The following is a 23,332-nucleotide window of genomic DNA, read 5'->3' as shown; positions in this document are numbered from 1 at the left end:
GGAAGTTTCTACGGGTCAGCAGGACCAGCAGTCGGAAAGGAGAGATGCTGTGGGCAAGAGCAGGACAAACCGGAATCAGCGTCTGTCTGTCTCTATCTCCAATCTCAATGCTGCAATGACCTGCAGGAGAACCAGAGGCCCTTCCCACGGCACTTCACCTGTACCCAGGACTCAGGGAATCTGAGGGCGATCCCATGGGAGCTGTGGATCTGAGCGCTGCCGCCCATGCCAAGGAGATGAACAGCAGGTCACCAACAGCATGCATGAGTGGTCTCTCTGCCTGGCGACATTCAGAGCGTAAAACGATGGTGGCGTCTTCACTTGTGCCTTTGAAACCTGAAGTAAAATGTTGCACATGGCCAATGCCAACCCAGAACCACATGGGAAAGGGATTCTGGGACATGCAGCTCCATTTTGACTAGGATGAGACAGTTTAAAGCCCTGTCGTCCGCGCAAACCACAATTACAAAGGAAGGGAGTACTAGGTTTGCTCCCTGACTAGCTCCTCAATCTTGGGTAAGTTAACTTCTCAATGCCTCGGTTTCTTCACCTGTAAAATGTTTACAAACTCATACCTCCCTGGTAGAATTACTGAAAAGATAACATAAGACAATTAATCCAGTCTTACAGCTGACACCTCATCAGCAGTTAATGAATAATAATGATTACTTGTTTCAAAGATGATGATAAAATATCCATCTATTTTGCTATGGGAAAAAGAAAAAAGTCACTTGTCTTAAAAGATAAAATATTAAGAAACAGTACGTTGCAAAGTCCTTTCCCAATTAAATAACTCGCCAGGTCAGTCTGGAAAAGATAACATAAACCTTTTTCAAAGCATCTCTAAATGCCAAGATCAAAATCAGATACCACATTCATACTTGTTATAAAGCCCCACGATTTCAGCAACCCTTTCTCTTCTCCAAAATAAACAACACAAATAAGCCTTCAGTGATGAGAAAATAGTAAAACTTATGCCTCTACATGGCTGCAGATGCTGTGGTTGCCGATTAAAAGAAAACGCTTTCTTTGAAAAGACCACTCATGAAAAGGGAAGTCTGGCAGTGGAGCAGAAGTGGAATGGAAGCTGGGAGGCTGGCCTGCAGGTGGTGGCCACCACCAGGGGACACTGACAAGGCCAGGAGGGGGCCCAGAGGGATGGGAGGCAAAGGGCTCAGAGGATAGATAGCAGCTCTCTCCATTCCTCCTGCTCAAAGAGGGATAAAGAGAAGGGTTTTCCAATTGGCCCTTTGTCATTTGTAAACTCAGGGCCTGTTTTCACTGCCATCTCAGTGCCATGCCTTGTTTTCACAGTTGAAAAGAAAAGAAGAGAAGGGAAGGGAAGGGAAGGGAAGGGAAGGGAAGGGAAGGGAAGGGAAGGGAAGGGAAGGGAAGGGAAGGGAAGGGAAGAAAAGAAAAGAAAGAAAAAGAAGCAACTTTACCATGGTTGGAAGAATAGGGGTAAATTGGCCATCTTTGGGACGCTGGAGGCCTCTCTCTGACTCCCATTGGAAAAGGCAGCCCCTGGGCAGTGTTTTTAGCCGCTTAGCCTGATTCTGAGAGTTTCCTTTTAACGACTTGTAATTTCAGATTGCAACAAGAAATATGAATGCATTCAGGACTCGTGGGCTTGTGCCAGGACTGGAGAGGTTGGGGAAAGTGTTCCCAGGAGCAAAGCAGGTGGAGAAAGTTCAGAGTGGAAACTGGAACTCCTGCGTGTATGGCAGGAGTGAACTGGAAGGCAATGGGGCAATAAGGAGATGATAAAAACAAACAAACATTCGCCTGTTAAATCCGACCGTTCCACTTCTAGGAATTTCTATGCAATGATGTTTATTGCGAAATTGTTTGCAAAGAGGGAAAAAATAGAAATAGCTCAAACCTCCTTTAATGGGGAATTCATGACCTCCCTCATTCTTCCATTAGTGCCCTCCAATCCATTCCTACCCAGCAGCCAGAATGGGTTGTAAAAATTCATATTAGAGCAGGCGGTTCTCCTGCTCCAATGTCTTCCTATTTCTCTCAAGATAAAAGCCAAGCTCCCCTACCTCCTGGGGCCCCAGATGGCCTCTCCACCATCATTTCAAAAATACTCATTCTCTACCTCCAGTCAAGTCACACTGAGCTTGGTCCAGCCTCACAGCCTTTGCCCTTGCTCTTCCCTCTGCCTGAAACATTCTAGCCTAGGTTCTTCCCTTGCCCTCCCCCTTCTCTTTCTGTTGGTGGCAGTATGTCATCTCCTCAGGGAGTTAGCACACTGTATCTAAATTGCTCTCCCTCCCCTACTCAGTATCTCTCCATTACTTTGCGCCATCTTATTTTCTTCATAACACTCAGCAGAAGGTGAAATGATTTCGATTATTTATTTGTGCATTTGTTAATTGCCTCTCCCACTGGAACTGAGAGCAAGGACTTAAAGTGTTGTGTGTCCTTGCCTGGTGTAGAGAAGCTGCCGCTACATGCAAGTTTGGCAAATGAATGGATGAATGAACGAACGAATTAAGAATCCTATGAAGCTATTTAAAAGAATGAAGTAGATCTCTATGTGTTACTTAGAAAATGCCCCAAATATATAAAGTAGTTGGGTATGAGCCTATTTATGTAAAAACAAAGCTTACACAATAAGAACTACCAGTTTGTGTGGACTCACAATCATCTGGGCCCAGTTGTAACCACTTTTACATTTATTGGCTTATCTCATTTCATCTTCACAGCAACTCTTTGGGAGATGTTCTAGGCTCCATTCTACAGAGGAGGAAACCGACACAGAGAGGTTAAGAAACTTGCCCAAGGTCACACAGCTGGAAAGTAGGGCAGCCAGAAAATGAATCCAGAGTCTGACTTCTAAAAATCTATTCACTAAATGGTGTACAGTGATTACCTCAGGGGATGGAGAGAGGCTGAGGTGAGATTCAGGAGGTCCTGGATTTCAGGGAAGAGGGCCAGATGCCAATTCAATGCTTACAGCACTGTGTGATCTCTCTCAGGCAAGTCACCGCCCTTTTCCGTGCTTAGCTGGGAGCCCAGGTGGTGGTCCGGAGCTACTGAGAGGAATAAATTACTTAGGAATCCAAGTGCCCAGCTCGGGTCCTCAACACCTGGAAGCTATCAGCAAAGGGTTGTGAGCGTTTGGGAATAGGCCTAAACTCCTCTGCCTGAAAACCCTGTTCCATTTCTTGGAACCGAGGCCACGCAGAGTCTCCATAAGGCCTGGGTGCTTGGCTCAAGGCAAGGGTCTTTCCCCAGGGCTGCAGACACCCCCAGCTGTCCCCAGCATGCTGCTCCAGCTGCAGAGGAATGTGACTTCCTGGGCGGCCCAGCAGGGGAATGCACAGGGGGCATTCCTGAAATAGCTGAGCTCCAAGCTCAAGGTGCTAAGAGCAGTGCAGGCAAGATTTCAAAGGGCCTTTGCCACATTATGAAAGACAAGACTTTAAAACTTGTCCTGCATCAGCAGAATGGCAGCTTGGAAGGGAAATCAAGTTAACAGCAGGTGGTTCAGGAATTTTATGCAAGCAAGGGCAGCACTGTTTCCACTGGAGGGTGTGGTCTTGGGCTGTGGATTGTGCCTTTGGGTTCCCTCTAAACTCCCCTTCTGAGCACTCCTCACCCTCTGCAAGTTCACGTTTAGTTTTGTGATTATTTGGTGATCTTGTCCCCACCTTCCCTTCACCCCCTTCTGTCCATAGTATGCTTCCCATGAGTCCACAGTATGACCTACAATAGATGCTGGGTAAATAGCTCTTGAATGAAGTTTCCCCTTCTGCCAGTTTTGTCATATTGGAAAGGCCCTGGGATTTAATTCTGCAGCTCTAGGACTAAGTATCTGGATAAATTTGACCTTTGCTTTCAAAGCTATAAGACTCCAGAATCAACCTGTCTGGATTTGAATCCAGGCTCTATCTCCTACTAGCTGTGTCACCTTGGGAAAGTTTCTTAACTTCTCTGTGCCTCAGTTTCCTCATCTAGGAATCTGTGACTACATCATAGATTGCATGAAGGATAAATGGCTCAACACATGGAAGGTGCTTACAATAAGGCCTGGGATGGAGCAAGGTCTAGATAAATATTTACTTGTATTATTTTTTAATTATGAGTAAATCAACTTTATTAAAGTATAACTTACAAACAATAAAATGGACTCATTTTAAGAGTACGGTTCTGTGAGTTTTGATAACTAGATACACCCTGTAAGCACCACCTCACCTCGATCAAGATAAAGCACATTTCCATGTTCCTAAGAGTTCCCTCTGCCCCTTGAAGTCAATCCACTTCTCTGCTTTCTGTCATGATAGATTCGTTTCGCAGGTTCTAGAACTTCACTCTTCAGCATCTGGTTGCTTTTGCCAAGCATATGTGTTATTGAGAGTCATCCACGTTGCCGGTGTGGCGGTAGTTTGTTCCTTTTTATTGCTGTCACTCATACTATTAGCAATTAGCAATTATTTTCTCAGTCTCAGTTTCCTCATCTGTAAAATGAGGTTAATAATTTCCACCTCGCAGAATGTGGTGAAGAACCAACAGGAGTGTGAATAATGCTGCTGCCACATTGATTCCCCCACAGAGGACCTGGCATGCCACACTCAAGTGTGCTCTCCCTGCCCCCGCCCCCTCACCCCCTGAGAAGGGCCTCTTCGCCTGTTCCAGGGACCCTGGGGCCCAAAGGGTCAGGGCCTTGTGGAGTTGATGGGGGGAGAAACCTCTTGAGTAGACGCACAGACCAAGATGATGGCCGTGTTTATAAAGCAGACTGTTATTTTTTTTAATACTTTGCCTTGTGTCCTTTCCCCTACTTCCCTCTTCTACGGATAATTAAAATGCAAGCTGGCACTCCCTGTGAGGAGACAGCTGAAGATTTAATTGCCCCAAGAAAAATTTTCCAGCGAAAGGTCCTGTGGTAATGGCAGCTCCCGGCCTGGCCGCCCCAGCGCCTTTGCGTTCTGCACATAATATTAGCGGTAATGTGTTAATCTGCATGTGCAAGGGTCCATTTACTGGCACCAAGGGACTCGGGGCTGAACGGAGCTGACAGCCTCAGTCAGGCCACAGCCTTCTCGCCACTGAACTCTCACCCGGCCTCATTCTGGAGACAGGTCTGTGGCCCAGATCCATGCGACCAGCTGCCACACCAGCTGACCCTGTTCAGGGTGGCCTGCGGGAGCAGAAGGCCGGGGTGGCTGGGAACGGCACCTTCCACCATGAGGTCTTGGCCTGTTGTCCTTGAAGCGGGACCCAGAGAACATGTCTGCAAAGCGGTCAAATGTCACCAGCTCTCGTAGTTGGGCCATCTACCAGGGGCGTCAGGGTTGTGCAATTTCAGGACAGACAAGGGCCTTCACAGTCTCTCATCGTGCTTTCTAAGTATGGCCCCAGTTTCCCCAGATGAGGCATCAAAGGCCCAGACAAGGGTCAACGGCTCCTTGCTTACTGGGGAGCATGCATCAACTTTCAAAAAAGTGACAGCTCTGAACCCAGGATCATGATGGAAGGCAGACTGTCTCAGTGGAGAAAGTCAGTTAGACAGGGGTTTGAATCCCAGTTCCAAACCTGCCAGCTGGGGAACTTTCAGTTCTCCTAAGATGCCACAGTCTTCAACTTCTATGCTTTTTTACATTCTCTTCATGTTCTTTCCCACGTTTCCTTCCTCCCTTCCTTCTTTCCCTCTGACCCATCCACCCACCCTCCCATGCAGCTATCCATCCAGCCATTCAACCTCTCTCCCTCCTTCCCATCCATCCATCTATCCATCCATCTTCCCATTAATTCATCCTCTCATCTTCCATCCTCCCGTCCGTCCATTCCTCCTCTCACCTATCCAAAAAATATTTATTGGATGCGTCCTATGGACTGCACACAGGATAAGTGAGCAAAGCCAACACCTTCCTTGCCCTGAGTCAGCTCCCAGGGCAGTGGACATCCAGTAATCACAGTGTGAATGTACAATTACACATGGTGACAAGGGTTACAAAGGAGAAGTTCCGGGCAGGGTTGTTACGATGGTGATTAACAAAGGGCCCAGTCTTTGGATTGGAGGACAAGCAGGCAAGACCCAGCAAGTATTCCAAGCAGAGGGAGCAGCATATGCAAAGGCCCTGGGGTTCATTCCAGGAATTGTCAGGGCACTGTTGTTGCAGGGAGCGATGGAGAGAGTAGTACAAGAAAAGGCTGCAGAACTTGGCAGGGGCCAGCCCACGTGGGGAAGGCTTGCTTCTGCTTGGCACTGCCTCCTCCATACTCTCTTTATTTGGCTCATTCATCCCCAGCCTTTAGGTCTCAGCTCAGGGATTTCCTTTTCAGAAAGCCTTTTCTGCCCTAGGTGGGCTGAGTGAGGCCAATGTACTTTCTCCTAATAAGAAAAAATACCCAAGACTTAGAAAAAAGGCAAAAGGAAGTGGCACTCCCTGTCATTGCCATAGTGGGGCATTGTTTAAGAAGACCCACTAGAGTTCATTTTATGAAGAATACACCTGAATTGGACTTTGCTATTTGATTAGGGCCTAGATTTTATAAAGCTACATGCTAATTTGCAGATTTTTGTCTAGGAGAGGTACAACTGACTTCTGTCTGGTAGAAAAGTTAACTCCAAAAGTATGGTTGAATTGTCCTGAAGAACATCAACCAGGTTTACATGTAACCTAAGCATCTTAGTCTCACATTCTTTTTCCAAAAGCCTGTAAATACCCATTTATTCTTGGAATCAGCTTTTGTCTCCTGCTGGCGCCCTCATTAATGTGTTCGTTCTGTATTTGTATGTATCATGTTTTGTAATTTCCTGAAAACCACACGCTGACACCCGCTTGTCCTACCAACACTTGTGCGCATGTTGGGAGTACCAGATGCTCTGGCTCCCTCACAGCCCATGAGCTCGCAAGGGCGGCCCCTCGTTTGTCAACATTGAATCTTCAGAATTTTGTACAGGGCCAGGTTCATAGTGGGCTCTTGAAAAATCATTATGGGCTGAATGAGAGATCTTGAGCTCATCTCTTTACCTCGGTTTTCGTATCTGTGAAATGGACATCAGAGCACCCATCTTCAAAGGACGTAAAGGTTCCAGTGAAGTAAAGAATTCAAGTGCCCAGGATCCTGTCTGGCACATGGTGGGCTTCAATCCCTTTTCCCCAGGGGCTGGATCTCAAAGGTAGGAAATGAAGTTCTGGGGTTGAGAGATCGTGGTCTGGTTTGAGGGGAGCGTGACTAAGTCACTGGGGGGTGACTCCCTGTGGAGTGAGGGTGTTCACAGGTGGCTCCACCTGGTATTTGGTGGGATATGAAGATTAGCCTGGACAGGGAGTCCAGTCTGAGCTGGGGAGGAGCAGGAAGCGTCCTTTAAAAGGTCAGGTGGGGTATAAGGAAGAGGATCCTGACAACCAGGTGGGGGTGCTGGATTCTCCAAAGTTAGTAAGAGGGAGCCATCCAGGCTAAGGAGGGAGGGAGGGGCCTGATGACAGGATTTCAGCCAGGAGAGGTGATCTATCATCGTTGAGCTTCTCTGAGAACCTAGCTTTGGTGTGTGCATGTGAAAGTATGTATGAGGACCTGAGTGTAAAGGTGTGAGGGTGTGGGTGTGAATGTGCGAGGAGTTATGTGTATCACTGCGCATGAATGTATGCGAGTGTGGGGGCCTGAATGTGTGTATGTGTGAATGTGTGTGGGGCGTCAGAGTCTGCATGTGTGTGATTGTGTGTGGGTGTGAGAGTGAGTGTGAGTGAATGTGTGTGGGTATGTCTGTGTGTGTTGACTGCTGTCTGCCTCACTCTGTTGCAGTCTTAGATCTAGTCTCTGTTGAACCTTCACTAGAAGCATCCGAAGTGAAGACATCTACTGACCCATTTCCCAGGTGACCAAACCAAGGCTCAGAGGTGAAGCAGTTTGCCCGAGGTCACAGGGTGAGGACTGTGTGTGCAGCTGCTTCTGTCACGCTGGGTAGAGGGTGGAGGGGTGTGGGTAGAAGGTGAGTGGGAAGTGGGGGAGATTCTCAGTAAATGAAGAGATGACACATACATGGTTTATCCTTGTAGCCAGGGTTGGTCTTCATGCCCAGTGCGGCACTTTTTCTTTCACGGGTTTATGTGCTATTTTGGGCGCTGGAATGCTGTCTTTCACATGAACGCAGCGACGCTCCCTGAGTCCCTCGCCTGAGCCAGGCCCTGGACTGGGTTTGGGAACCAAAGGCGAGGCATGGACACCATCTTTGTCAGGCGGGGGCAGGAATTGAAGTTGGGGGGCTGAATTCCCAGTCTTTTTAATACTGGGGGGGGGGGACTTATCCCCAGGGAGATGCAGACATGTGAAGTCTGCACTGATGGAGTTTTACACCTGCATGCCTACGCGGAACCACCACTCAGACAAACATCCCATTGTCCACAGGGCCCTCCGGCTTCTCGCAGTCACTGCTCCCTCCAAGCCTCGCCCCCGTCCACCACCAGGTTTGGCCCGTTTCTGAACATCTGGGGCACATGTGTTTGGGGAAAGAATTTTCAATTTCACAATCTTGCGTTCAGAAAACAAACCCGGACCCTGGTCAAGCACACTGCCATGGTTAAGGGATGGGTGCCGTGGGGATCCAAGTGGCGGCAGCCTGGGCCCTGGGGAGGCCCAAGGGTACATTTGCTGGCTGCTGACCAGACAGGTGACCAGGACTGCCCTGACGCTGACACTTTGGGAGTGAGACCACGTGGTGTTTCCTGGCTCTTTATGGAGCTCAGTGTACCCCAACACTGTCTGTACACCCCACTGTCTCTCCAGCAATCCCCAGACCCCCGTCTTGCCCACCCAGTGCTCACTTACACCCACAGATGCAGCACTTCCTCGATGGCGGCCCTTGAACAAGATGGGTAATCTCTCTGTGCTTCACGTTGTCTGCTAAACAGGGGATAATTGTAGTCCTACCTTACAGGTTTGTTAAGAGGATGGAGTGAATTGATATTAAATAAGTTCATATTAGTACAGAATTTAAGAGCCTGTTGATACATAGTAAGCGCTTATGTAAAAATAAAATAAAATAAATAAATTTAATCCAGTCTTGGCTGGTGGGAATATGCTAGAAGACACGGGTTTTTCCAGTTGGGCATTAGGATCTTGAGGAGGGAGCAGAGATTTTCCTGATCATTGTGGAAAGTGGGCGGGGGCGGCAACTGGTCTCTGGATCCTCATGGAGGAGGTGGTTCCTATCATTCTCGATGCCCAAGGAACCCAGTGGAGATGCCCAATAAATGCCAAGTGCCTGACTGATTTCCTGGTGGGCAGGAAGAGGGTCACTTGGCTTCTATCAACTTTCATTTCGCCTGCCAACCTGCAGCCCTGGAGATTCAGGCCATGGAGGAGCCAGACCCAGGTGCTGCATGAAATACATCCCCAAGTCTCCTTGCTTGGACACGGAGTCCTTCATCCCCCACCTTCCCAGAAAACAGAAGGCATTTCTCCGCCCACTCAGCCTGGATTCATGCCTTGAATACCTCACCCTCACAAGTGGCACACTTGGTTTCACAGAGAGCTGAGTTCTCCGTGATAGCCAAGGTCCTGGTCTGTGAGGCAGGTGAACTCTTAGCCCTGCAGGAGGCTCCTTGCCTCAGGTGTCTCTGGTCACATGGACCAGGCCAAGGGCTCAGTGATGGTCCTGGGTGCGCTTGTGGAACAGAGAACAAGTCGCAGCTCAACTAGAGATTTGTTGTGTGAGATTGGCCAGGTCACGTGCACATCCTGAGCCTCAGCTTTCCTTCTCTGCAAAATGGGCACAAACACCGCTGACAGCGATGAGAATTAAATGAGGCAGTACAGTGTGGTGGGGAAGAGCCAGACTCCTTGGGTTCAAACCTTGGCTCTGCCATGGGACACTGAGGAAATCACTTAACGTCTCCATGCCTCAGTTTACTCATCTGTAAAACAGGGATAACAAGAGTTCCTACCTTACACGGTGGTTGGGAGATTAAATGAGCTAATAACTGTAAAGCACTTAGCATATTACTTAGCATATTACGTAGTCAGTAACAATACATGATGTATTGATATTAGCTCAGGATTAGAAGCTGGGCACTGAAGTCAGACCGCTAAAGTTTGAGTCCCAGCAACATCCATTAGCTGTGTGACCCTGTATAAATTACACCACATCTCTGTGCTTTGTCTATAAAATGAAGTCAATAATATTATTATAAAGTCAATAATATTATAATAAATGAAGTCAATAATCGAGTTGTGAGGTTTATGAGTTAATCAATGAAAAGGGCCAACACATAGTAAATACCAAATATTATACGATTCTCATTTATATTATTTATTTACTAATGGAGGGGGGGTAAGGAAGCTAATATTTATTGAGCACCGACTATATACTAACACTCGACATGAATCATCTGGCAAGGATATTCTAGGACAAGCACATTAGGTTTCTGCCTTTAGTAGAGGAGGAAAGTGAGGTCTTGCTTGTTCAAGATCTCATGGGCTGCAAGGGGTGACCAGACCCCAATGTGCAATGTTTAGGGCGGGAAGGAAAGACCCAATTGTAAGCAAAGGACTGCATGTGCCACGCATGGGGTTTGGGGCCCCATGGCCCCCTTAAATCCCCACAGAAACCCTGGCTTGGGATATTATTGTCCCCACTGTACTGATGACAGCCCGGAGACTCTAGGTGAGTGGATTGAATTCCCGCAGCTCTGAAGTGGTAGAGCTGATTCAAACTCGGTTGTCTGTCGGAATTCTACTGACGAAGGTGTCTTGGGCTCCTTACAATGACTCCCTCTGAGTCAGAGAAACAAAGTCTTTGTGTCTATTTAAAACCCAAGAGAGAGGACCGAACGCAGAGATCATTGACAAGCTCTAGGGCCACAGGTGGTCCTCTCCTAGGCTTCTGGGGACGGGGTGACACACTCACAGACTCAAGGACACTCAACACCCACAGGGGTCATTGTTACCCAGAAATCTTTATTACAAAAATATTTTGCAAGCCAAAAAGTTTAAGTTGCAACTATATACAAAATGGGGCCTGTTTCCTTCCCAGCAGTTTTAAAATAAACTCCCCAAACCACGCTCCTTCCGCACTGTTGTTTTAACCTCTTCCTTTTCCTGGGGTTCGATACACAAGGTACGAGAATCTCCAGGCTGCCAGGCTGGAGCTAAATCTACACGGCTTCCTCGGCCTCATTCCTTTACTCCCCTTCCAAAATTCAAAATAAAATTAAATTAAAATGGCACCAAGAAAACATTCTTTTAAGATTCTATGTGCATGTGTGTATGTGCGTGTGCGTGCTCACGCACATGTGCTCTCTCTGGGCAGAAGAGAGGGAGATGAAGGTTTACAAGCCAACGTTTTGGAATTTGGAAATAGCCCGAGCCAGGTGGCTGGGCCACTGCGCTCCCAGATGCCACAGAGAAACTCTGGCTTGTTGGGCCAAAGCTTCCCACATGGCCTGTTGGCTCAGCTCATTCCTGGATGTCATCATGTAAAACACCAAATCACTGTCCCCCAGAGAGCCGGGTCTATGCTAAGCTCCCGGAGTTCCACCTGCAGGATTTGCTGACAGGCAAGATGGCTCAACTTCTCGCTCTGATCATCCCTTGGGTACTAAATGGCTGGACCCGGGTGGGTAGGGGGGTGGGGCAGTGAAGATTAGTGTCTCAGCTCTAAGAGCCGATCAGTTATATGTGAAGACCGAACACACACAGCGTGCAACATTTGCTTGCCCTCGGCCCAGCCAGGCCCCCACACCGAATTGGAAGGGTAGGGGTCAGGGGATAATGGGTCACAGCCTCTGCTCAACCTCCTGAGACAGAGGGACAGAAAGACAGGTCAGTTCTGGCTTCACAGCAGCGCAGTCCTCCTGGCGGTCTTGGATTTATTCCAGTTCGGTCCCAACAGGGTTTGAGAGCAGAAATACAGGATTCTTCCTGCAGAGAACAGCTCAGAATGCTGGAATGGGAGAAGGTCTCTAAAGGAGTGGGGGAAATGGCCAGGCAGGGCTTCCTTCCCCGCGTGGCTCTAAAGTGCTTGTGAGCAATGGTGGGGGAAGGGTGGGGGGAAGACATCTTTCCTCTCCCCTCCTTCCAGGTGAGAAGACTGAGGCATTAGGTCTCGACAAGACTGCATGGTGAAAGAGGCAGCCCGGAGAAGCAGGTTTGGACTTACCATGCTGGGGGCAGGAAGGCAGTAGTACCAGCCACGAGGCTTAGCTGAGAACGTGGCCAATTTAGTCCTGGAGAGAAGGCTAAGCATCTCCACGGAGCAGCCAAACTGGAACCTTCTTCCCCATCCTCAGGGCTCTGGGACATGGAGGAAGTCAGTTTCTGCCGCAGGCTATTCCCTCCAGGACACCAACTGCTAAACCTTAAACGGCACACGACCCAACCATGTACTTCAACACATGACAAAGAGCCAAGATAACGCTGCCGTTGTTTTAAGAAAAACAAAAAAACAAAAAACAAAAAACAAAACACCACAGATCAAATTTTCTAACACCTCAGTTTCAAGATTGCACGTTTCACATTTCTCACTAATTTACAGGCGTCCACAGCGAGATGTCGCTGAGTTAGTGCTAGCTGGAGGAAGCAAGCTTGGGTCTAGAAAGGAGAGGCAGGTCCATGTGGAATGTCACCGTCAGGATGCTGGGTCTTCAAGGAGTCTCAGAGGGCAGGAGGAGGAGGGTCTTATTACTCGGTCCTTGTGATGGTGGAGGATTCTCGGAGGGTCCTTTCCTCCCGGGAATGGGGGAGGCCAGGGCTGTGGGCAGCCACCTCACCGAGTCTCCGGATGCGGTCTCAGATTTTTTTTTTTATTGTTCCAGCTTCTCCACGGATGGGGCAGTTCAATTGAAAGAGAAGTTTTCCCAAAACCACAGTTGGGTGGCGGGGGTGGGAGGAGGAGGTGGGGTTTTTCTCCCTCCTCATCCTGGAAGATCAGGCTACAGAGCATCAGGGAGGCATCAAGGGTCACCAAGAACATGACTAAGACCCACGATTGATGGAGAGACGCATGAGAGTTCTTGGTTCCCCGGTGGCTCTGGCCAGTTCCCTGGTTGGTCTGGCAATATCAGTCTCCATGTGTGGTAATGGGGGGGGGGGCTGTGGTCACCCTGGAAATGCTAGAGAGCCAAGTGGGTTGGGGAGATAAGAGCCAGCCTCATCCTTGCGTTCCAGGACCTGTGCCACCCTGGCCCTCTGGAAACTGGGCTAGCTGTCCTCATTACGCCTGCCCCATGTGGGACAGGAAGGCTCATGGGCACAGATCCAGAGACAGTGCAGGCCCTATTTACTTCCTCTGGACCTGGACGCTGGCATACTCTGAGTAGGATGGCTCGGGCTTGGGGGCTGGCTGCTTATGGGCCCGGTTGAGGTGGACCATGTCCAGGTCAGCATAAGTGAGGGTGTCCTCAGGCTTGGGCGGCGGGACCGCCTGAATGCTGGCGTACTCCGTGTGGTTGTTTGGCTCAGCAGCCCGGGGGGCCGACTTCTTCCTCTTAGGCAGGTTCAGGTCTGCGTATGTGATGTCATTGTTGTCCTGGATCTAAATGAGGCAGAAAGAAGGTCATTCTGGAGCCCCAGCCTCTCACCCACTGTGGTACTAAGTCTGGATGCTTCTGTCTCCTCTTGGCCTCCACTGGCTCAGCTCTAATTCACGCCCAGCTCTTCTCTGACCAAGGTTACCTTCCTCCAGCCTTATCCTTCCAATCCACCTACCTCCTCACACAGCCTGAAGGATCTTCCTAAATGCTAGTCACCTCAAAAGCTCTGACTCAGCGTCACCTCCTCCCACAGTTCTGTCCTGCCTTATCAACACTCCTCCATCTGCCTAGCATCCACTCTATTCTTTCTACTCATAATGAACGCAATCTATTCTGTACATTTAAGCACAAACATCACTTCTTCCTGAGACTTTCCTGTCGTCTGGGTTCGGGACTCCTTCTCTGTGCTTCCTCAGCCCATGTTTCTCCATCACAGCACCCACCATCTTGGACTGCGTTTGGGGGTTTGAGTAAATGCTGATCCCCCAGTGGGTGGATGCTTTCATTTACTCATTTATTCAACAAGTATTCACCAGGCATTTGTTATATTGCAGAAACCAAGGTTGTCACAGAAGAAGCCTGATCGGTGTTGAATGAAGAAAGAATGAATGAATGGCAACAATTTCAGCCCCACTGGGGACTGGGAGACAGAGAATAGGGACATGCGAGAATGAGACACCAGTTAGCAAGATAGTAAAGTTTCTGAAATCAGAAGACTGGAGTTTGAATCATGCTTCTCTCTAGCTGAGGAACTTCGGGTAATTCACTTAACCTTTTTGGGCCTCAGTGTCCCCATCTGTAAAGTGGGGATAATAATCGTATCTATTACCAGGGTCGCCGTGAGATGAGATCATCCAGGGAAAGCTCTTAGAATAGAGCCTGGCACCTACTGAGAGAACACCTATGTTCAATAAATGGTTGTAATCAACAGCTACCCAGTGACCCTGATCATCTATCTCCTATGTGCTAATCTATCCCATCCACCACTGAGCCTTAAAATTACCCATCAGGAATGATAAACTTTGCTCATTCTGTGCCCGGCACCTGTGCTGCAGAAGCAGAGAGGAGCTACCGACAATGGGAACTCCTGGTTCGTGCACAATAATAACCACAGATTTCAGTTCCCAACAGCTTATTAGTATCATGCTATCACCTGGATCACCTTATTTAGCACCTGTCACAATGCTGCTTGGTAGGAATTTTGTACCCCATTTTACAGGTGAAGAAACTGAGACCCAGGGAGGTTAAATAATTTAGCCAAAGTCCCACAGCTGGAGAAGAAACAAAGTCAGTTAGACTCTAAAACTGTGGTCTGACCACACCGCTCCTTTGTCCCAAACCGTGCACGTTCACACTTCTCTCTCAGAAAACCACACCAACAACATTAAATCCTCTCCTTGGCAAGGGCCGGCACCTGGCAACAGGAATCCCAGACACAAGGCTGTAAGTGCCACAAGAGCTGGGTTGTGACTGCCCTGCTCACTGCCCAGGGCCGTGCACATAATAGGTGCTCAGTAAGTCTTTGCTGATTGAATTTTATACAGGTTTCAGTGTATAAAACTGAATGTCATGCTTTCCCTGGAAAGTTCCAGAAAGAAGTCCAGAGGTAAAATGACTAAGAAGAAGGTCCCCCTCTTCCATAATTGGAAATTGTCTTGTTTTTCTAATTACCTCCCGAGTTCATGGTCAGGGCCACTGGGGGGCCCCGCACTGAATCAGGAGCACAGCCAGTGTTTTGGCCTACAGGCATTCTGCCTTTTACCAGCCCTGACTCTCTTCAACAGATTACATCTAAAACGATGACAACAGCCAGGGAAATGTCAAGGACAGCTGGCGCTCTCTTGTTCCAGGTTCAGGGCAGGTCCTGTCTTGTTACAAGACGGAGGGGAGCCCTCTGTCTCCGAGGTCTGAAACGTTAGCCGGTAAGGAGCAAAGGCTAGGTTTCTCGGAAACAGGCCAACCATGCTGCCTGTGAAATCTCCTCAGCAATGATGAGGAGACACTGCCAGCTGGAGGGAGTGTGTCCTTGCAGGAGGTAATTAATGACACAGGGTCTTTCCATCAGCAAAGGCAAGAGAGACTCTGGCAGCACTGTGTGTACTCCATGTAAGGAACAAGGTGGAGGTAGCTGCGAGCTGGGCAGGTTGCTCCTGGTGGAGGGACCGGCCTGGGCAAATGCATGGAGGCAGAATGGCACAGTCCACACTAAGCACGGCTGCAGCCTGGCTCCATTTACACAGAACACGTTGTGAAGGGCGTCCACTCCCCTTCCCACCTCCCCCCAGTTGTGCAATGGGTGGTGCTGACTCAAGGAGGCAGAGACAGACTCTCCTGGCTGGAGCAGAGGGAGAGAATGTGCAGAGAACAAGGGAAAAGGAGGAATGTAGAGATCCTCCACCCTCCGCACCCTCCCGCCCTGAGGAAGGAGTCTTAATTTAGAACAAGATCCACAACTCTGGTTGATGCAAGAAAATCACACCATCGCATTTCCCAGGAAAGGCACCTCACCAAAGATTGTACCTGGGTTACTTCTCTGGCGTTCTTCTCGGGCTCATGCAACCTAAAAAGGAAAGAGACACAGAGATAAAAATATCCTCCCTATCTCAAGCACTCATGGAAATTGATAAGAATAACATTGAGGCTCCACTTCCTATATGGGTGGAGGACATGACAGAGGTTCACAACAGACACGCAACTGCTTATCAAATGTTTGGACGACAGGGTCAGGCTCACGAAAACGGAGTTTTTAGCAATGCAGTATCCATTTGGTTTTTTAAACCTACTGTATCCGCAAGGATCTTTTAAAATTATACTACTCGGTGTTGGGGAAGGTATGGTGAAGCTGGCACACTCATACATTGCTGGAAGGCGGGGCACGTTCATACCTTTGGTACAAATCTTTTGGGAAACAACTTAGCCAAATCAAGGCTTGGAAGGTATCCTCATCTTTTGACTCACAATTGTATTTTACGGGGGTGGGGGGCGATTCAAAATATAGAAAAAGGTTTATGCACAGAGGCCTCTATTCCAGGGCAGGGTGGGGGAGGGAGGTCTGCATCTTATAGCTCTGCCAATTGTGACTGGTGAAAGAAATTAGGAGAGATAGACTCATAGATAAAGATTTAAAAGGTTTACGAAGAGGTTTCTTTTTTTTATTACAAATGATTACATTTAAAAGATGAACGGAAAAGCAAAATTCTCAGTGGAATGATCTCAATTATGAAAAATGTATAGATAACACTGGAAAGAAACACAGTAAAATGCTAACAGCGTGGTCTTTGGGTGGTATTTTTTCTTTTCTGTTTTTCAATTTCCCATATTCTCCAAATGTTCTATATTCTACACATCTAGGTGTTACCATTAGAAAAAGAAAAGAGAAGAACCAAGTGCCCTGGTTAACCAATGAAGCTGTTCATGAGTTTGATTCTGTAATTGGAGGCCGTGGCTTGGCTCACTGCAGGTTCATGGTCAAGGTGGTGAGCAAACCAGAGCCACTGGTTCTGCGGGAGCTGTGTGAAATCTCCAGCTGGCCACCTCAGAGATGTGAGCCTGGATAATGTCATAAATGAGCAATGGAGCTTGTCAGCGGGGTTATTAATGGATTTGGCATGAGTGCTTGGCTCAGAAAGCAGTTCTGCAGCATGACCGGCCCCATGTGGCCACAGAAATGGCCCCCCAGGAGCAGGGATACTGTCTGGTAAGGCAGATCACACAGATCTATATACACTCCTCCTGCTTCCAAACCCTTCTGGAACTCTCACTGCCTTGGGATTGAGTCCAACTCATCACCCTGCTTGTAAGCCCCATGTGGTCTGGCCTCTGCTGACCCCCCCTAACCCCCCTGGCCATCCATTCCTCTGCCCTCATTTACTCACTTATCCACCCACCAAATATTTCAAGATGGCTACTTAATGTGATGCATTTTATGTGTCAACAACCACCCTGAATGACCCTCTTGACCACTTTTTCTCCTGGTTAACTTTTGGGTACCCTTCAAGTCTCCACTATGGAGTCACATCCTTGGGGAGGCTTCTCTGACAGTGCTGGGCTGGCTGGGCCGCTCCTCCATGACAATTTCAAACCTCCTTGCATATTTTCTCATCTGGTTTATATGTCTGTCTGTCTGCCTGCCATGCTTCTTTACCACATGGGTGCTCAAAAAGTGTTCAAACACAACTAGGAATGAATACCAGTCAGACTGCCCCAGGGCCTTTGCACACTCAGTCTTCCTGACCTCTTCATCTAGTTCACTCCTCTTCCCTCAGATCCTGTTTCAAATAGTCCTTTCTTGGGAAAACCTTCACTGAACCTCCATGCTCCATTCTCAGAACACTGGGTTCCTTTCTTTCAGAGCAATATTTCTGACAGGAAGAAATTATCCATTTTTTTTTTCGTGTCTGTTTCTCCTCTGGTCTCTCCTATCTCAGTGAGTGGTACTGCTATTACTCACCCCTGTGCTCGGGCTAAGGAAGTGGGAACCCTCCCCGAGTCTCCTCACTCCTCCTTTACAACCCATGTCTAATCCACCACAAGGCTTATTGACTTTGCCTCCAAAGTACACATCAAACCCAACTACTCCATCACCTCCACCATCGCAGCTCCCTGGATTCCCGAGGTGCCTCCCTGTGTCCCTGTTTCTTCTATTCCTGCCCCCTTGCGCTCCATTTCACATGTAAAATGCATAAGCGATGTCACATCTTTTCTCTGCTCAAAGCCCTAACCCTTTTTCCCCACATCCTGAAGTCCATTTCCGTATCCTCACTGGTGAGGCCTACATGACCAGCTTCCACCAACTGTTCTGGGCTCCTGTCTCTCTTCCCCTCGCTCACGCCACTCCAGCTGCCCTGGCCTCCTCCATGATCATCAACATGTCCAGTTGCTCCTGCCTCGAGGCCTTGGTACTGGCTGTTCCCTCTGCCTTGTCTACTCTTGCCCCAGATATTCGCATGGCTGGAGCCTTCTCACCGGTCAGCTATCTTCTAAATGTCACCTTCTCAGACAAGCCTTCCCTGATCATCCACTGTACCCCACCTCCTGCTCTGCTCCCAGCTTTATTTTATTTAGTCAGCACCTGCATCACACTGTGGCTTGTCTGTCTCTCGATGGACCATGAGCTCAGTGTGGGCAGGGACTAGGCCCACCTCCTTCACCACTGGAGCCCTGACACCTGGTAATGGGCTGGCGCCTCGTCAGCTCACCATGGATATTTGTGGAGTGAATGAATGAACAAACATCTCTGTCATGGCATCAAAAGTGCCATGAGACCAGGGTTTGTGTCTTTTTTGCTGTTCTTTGCAATCCCCCAGCTTAAGGCCTGGCGCTGAGCTGGGCTCAATCAGATAATAAATGAAAGAATCAGGGAAGCCCTAAATATTCCAAGAATAAACGCAGTGAATGTCTGACAAGTGAACAAGTAGCCAACCGAACGAACCCCAGTGCCCAATTAAGGGAGCAGACACATTTTTCTGTCGTCTGAGCTGGGGAAGATTACAGACGATGTTCTGCCTGTACGTTCCAAACCCTGCGAGTTGGAAACAGCCAGTCCCTCTGCTGGCCCTGCAGCCGGAAGGGCCCTTTGAGCTCAAAGCCGTGGTACCCCCCCTTGGCACCCTCCCCGTGGTGCTCAGTGTTACCCATGCCACCGCCACCATCCTCTGGAAAGCGTCTGATCCCAGCCAGCCGAGCGGAAGCAGCTGCTACATGGGAAACCACCATTACCGCTCACTAGCTGTTGCTTTGCTTTAGAGAGATGAAAGGGAGCAAGTGATCTCATGGCTCCCTGGGTAGGCTCACGCTGGAAAAATAAAATAACAGGCAGAAAACGGTTGGCTTCTCTGGGGAAGAAGAAACAGGCAGCAAGAAGCCTGGGCACAGACGAAGAGTGTCAGCTTCAGTGTCAGAGAAATCTGGGCAGGAGTCGCAGTGCCAACACTTACGAGCTGTGGGACCTTAGGGATGTCACACGACTTCTCTGAGCCTCAGTTTCCTCAACCACACACAGGGACAATAATAACTTTCCAGAACAGGGGTTCTCCAAAGTCTGGCTAGGGAGCAGTGGTATCAGCACCACCTGAGAGCTTGTTAGAAATACAAATTCGGCATCAGAAACTCTGGGGGGTGGGGCCCCGAAATCTGAGTTTTAACAAACCCTCCAGAGGATTCTGCTACACAGTGAAGCTTGAGACACGCTGTTCAATTAAATTGGGATAATAGTAAATCATAGGGTCTTTTGCAATCATTTAAAATCACCAATGGGCTGATAAAGTAAAAGCGTAAGTTGGTCCCTGGAACACAGTGAGTCCTCGACAGATGTTAGCTGCTGATGCTATTGTCATTATTACTGCTGACACTGCCCTTTTCTTCCAGAACTTATTGTCTAATTGGGGAGATAAGACAACGAAAAAATAATGGCAACAATAAAAAGAAAACAAAAAAGAAAGATATTTGAATATTTGGGACTGTGAAGTTACTGAGAAGGGAGAGTTTTAGGGATTCAGTGATGGAGATTGCTGCAGTAATTTGTCATGGCATTCATTCATTCATTCATTCATTCATTCATTTGTTCATCACTGAGCATCTATTCCATTCCAGGCACGGTGCCTTGATCAGCAGCTATGAGCAGTGAACATGAGGGAAATGGTCCTTGCCCTCAAGAGGATTGGGTTATAACCTGGGGATAAGTGCAGAGACAGCTTGTACACATCAGGATGTTAATGCAGGGGCACCAGGAGAGCTCACATGAGGGGCTCCTGGTCCTGAAGGAGGTAAGGCCCTTGCTGAGCCCGGAAGGAAGAGCAGGAGGTAACCAGGTAAAAGGAGGGTGCCTGCTCTAGCTTCCAAGTCTCACAACTCCAGGGGGCGCTGTTCTCAGAGCCCACTGGAACTGCTGCCCCGGGGAGTGGTGGAGACCTTGGGTGGTGACTGAGCAGGGGTGGGGGCGCACATCTCAGGGCGAGGGGCCAGTGCACAAGGGCTAGGAGGAGAGCAAGGCTGCAGCACGTGGGAGTGAAGGGAGTGCAGCATGGCTGAGCCACAGAATTTGAATACTGGGGAGTGGCTGGAAGTGAAACTGTCCAAGCCAGCAGGGGCTGGACCACGAGGGGTTTGAGGATCTCAGGTGCATCTGGACTATCCTGAGGGCCACGAGAACCACTGAAGGTTTTTAGGCAGAGGATGGAGCCACGTCTTGCCCTTGGAAAAGAGTGCACTTGCTGTGTACACACTCACACAGCACCCCCATCGCCCCAACCTTGGGATTGTTCTTGACTCTACATCCAATCCACCAGCAAGTTCTCTTGGCTCTCCCCCCAAAATGTATCCAGAATCTGACCATTTCTCAGCCCTTCCCACCACCCTGGTCCAGGCCACCGTCATCTGCTTGGACCATTACAGCAGCCTCTGTCCTGGCTTCTCTGCCTCCATCCTCACCTTCTACAGCCTGGTCCCTACACGGCACTCAGGGTGATACTTTTAAAACAAAAGTCACATCATCTCCCTGCTACGGCTCCTCATCCCACTGAGAATAAAACCCCAAGGTCTAACTGCCACAGACCCTAGACCACTGGCTTTCACTCTAGATCTCTCAGTTCCTGCTCTGGAATTCGGAACTCCACGAAGCTCTAAAAAATTCAAAGATGTGCAAAACCCATTTGGTGGCAAAATCTGAACCAACATGAAGCTATTTACAGTTTTTGGGTTTTTTAAATTGCCCTTAGTAGGGATGTTCGTACATTTCCAAGCAGGCACATTCATGTGGTAGATTATGGGGTGCTGCTTCTACTCTACCGGGGTGAATATCGGGGGCCTTCCTAAAAGCTGAAAAGTCTGGATGAATCACACATCTGGCTGCTCGAGCTTCAGTGAAGAGGCCATGGGGTGCAGCTCCCTGCCCTCATCCCCTGCCCTTCCTCGTTCCTTCTGCCCCAGCTGCACCGGCCTCCTCTGTCCCTTCCGGGACACACATCTTGGGCCTTAGCCACACCTGCTCTCTTACCCAGCACACACCCCTGCATCATAGTTCTCTAGCTCAGGACCCTGCTCACATCCCCTCTTCAGAGGAGGCCCCTTCACCTGCCTAAGATAGCCATGGGATAAATCTCCATCCCTTCGCTGTGTTTGGTTTGTCGCCACCTGACATGGCACTAGGTACCATTTTGCCTCTACACTTACTGTCTGCTGCTTCTCTCCCTGGTGTCTGAGCCTCATTTAGGCACGGACTGATTCTTGTTCCCTGCTGTATCCCCAACATCCAGAACACAGCTGGCACATAGTAGGGACTCAGTAAAAATCATTGACGATATGAATCAACAAACTAGGGTACCATCTGTGACATAATATCATCGCCTTAGCCGCTAACCAGGGCATGGGTTTCAAGAGGGCACACATGCTTTCTATCCTACTCACTCAGCATTCCCAGGGCCACCCATGCCAAGGGGCTCAATAAATATTTAATGAATGAAGGAAAGAACAAAGTATACAACTTGGATCTGAGGGCCGAGTGTGCAAGAGGCAGTTGCTGCCACAGTCCAAACAGGACTTGACAAGAGTCTTGCTGTCTGTAGACAGCACACATGAAATCAGTGCCTCTGTGCACGGAAATGCCCTCACTTGAGACCATAATTAAAAATGGGCCTGGCATGAGGAGCTTGCAAAGGAAAGACATAGAAAGGTTGGTCGGCACAAGTGTGAGGGTCAGTGGGTGTGGATTATGCCTTGCAGTGTTGGGGCTGTCAAAACAACGAAATAACAACTGCAAAAGCATCCTAGTACGGCGATACACTTACCTTGTGGAAGACGTGGAGCCCTTGGCTGAAAGTGAAAAGAAACAAAAGCTGGTTATTTAACTTAGAAACATACTTTTCTTACATAACATTTTTGGGGGAGGGCAAAGGTTTGCGTACAGTGACATTAGGAGAAATTGTTGAAATCATATCCTTCCAACCATAGGAAACCCCAGAGAGATGGTCCTTTATCTTCCATCCAGGAAGACCAGTGGCTGGGCCTTCCTGCATTCTCACCTCCGGGAATCGCCAAAGGTCAGATCCAAAAGCAGTCCTCAATCCTACCCCTGTGTGGGCCTCACTTCCATTCACTATACACCTTACCTGAGCAAGCCTGGGGCCCAGTCAGGGCCGTTCATTGCTGGACAACATATTCTAGCAGGGCTGCGAACTGGGGAAGCAGGTATGAATCCCACTTCTGCCACCAACTTACTCGTCGCGTGACCCTGAATGGGTCATTTTCCCTCTCTGAGCCTGGATTTCAGCTCTCTAACTCACAGGATTGTGCTGGACAGGCGTTCATTTTCATGTGACCTCTTTCCAAAAACGGATCTTGGGAGGACATAAAGGGTTCATCTGGTTCAGAGATTTTTAAACCTGTAATACGGGGCATCCTGCAGAGAAACCACCAGGGTTCAGCCACCATTTGACTGGAATTTCACTGCAAGATTGTAATTAAAAAGCAACATGCACACTCACATGTGCTCGGCACCACATGTTAACAGGCTGGAGGCTGCTACATAATGCAGGAATTCTCACTGCCAGGTTAACACTTGGAGCCTGGGCAGGGATTGGATTTTCAGGTGAGTGGGTACCCGTTGGGTACCCACATTACAGCCCAGCATGTAATGTTTGAATAGAGGCTGGTAAGTTGAACAGTGCTAGGACACAAGTCATCTCAGAGAATCCGATGACAGGACACTGATTGCTCCCGTTTTATACCAAAGAGACTGAGTGACTCCTTAGGGTCACAGACCCGGTAAGTGGCAGAGTTGAAACTAGGGTATTTTACTATGAGTACTGAGGTAGAAGATGGGCGGACCCATCCAGGGACCAATGAGG

At 48.8% G+C, this 23,332-nt stretch overlaps 1 protein-coding gene across 8 annotated transcripts in view; it reads right to left on the bottom strand.

Moving 5' to 3' along the window:
- Positions 1-10,897: 10,897 nt before the first annotated feature.
- Positions 10,898-23,332, bottom strand: part of LOC308491177 (tyrosine-protein phosphatase non-receptor type substrate 1-like) — a 39,862-nt gene continuing 27,427 nt past the window's right edge. For 4 of the 8 annotated variants that reach the window (XM_081034203.1, XM_081034204.1, XM_081034206.1 and 1 more), the window contains exons 7-9: positions 22,274-22,298; positions 16,011-16,050; positions 10,898-13,492 (exon numbers count right to left, since the gene is read on the bottom strand). In XM_081034203.1, the coding sequence (XP_080890329.1) occupies positions 13,238-13,492; positions 16,011-16,050; positions 22,274-22,298 (320 nt within the window). In that variant the 3' untranslated portion in view covers positions 10,898-13,237. Of the gene's footprint in view, positions 13,493-15,998; positions 16,051-22,273; positions 22,299-23,332 lie in introns of all 8 variants that reach the window. The other 4 variants (XM_081034199.1, XM_081034200.1, XM_081034202.1 and 1 more) reach the window with 1 other exon arrangement.

This window comes from Rhinolophus hipposideros (genome assembly GCF_964194185.1).
Source record: "Rhinolophus hipposideros genome assembly, chromosome: 22".
In the NCBI taxonomy this organism is placed as follows: Eukaryota; Metazoa; Chordata; class Mammalia; order Chiroptera; family Rhinolophidae; genus Rhinolophus; species Rhinolophus hipposideros.
This window is presented reverse-complemented; position numbering and strand designations above follow the sequence as displayed.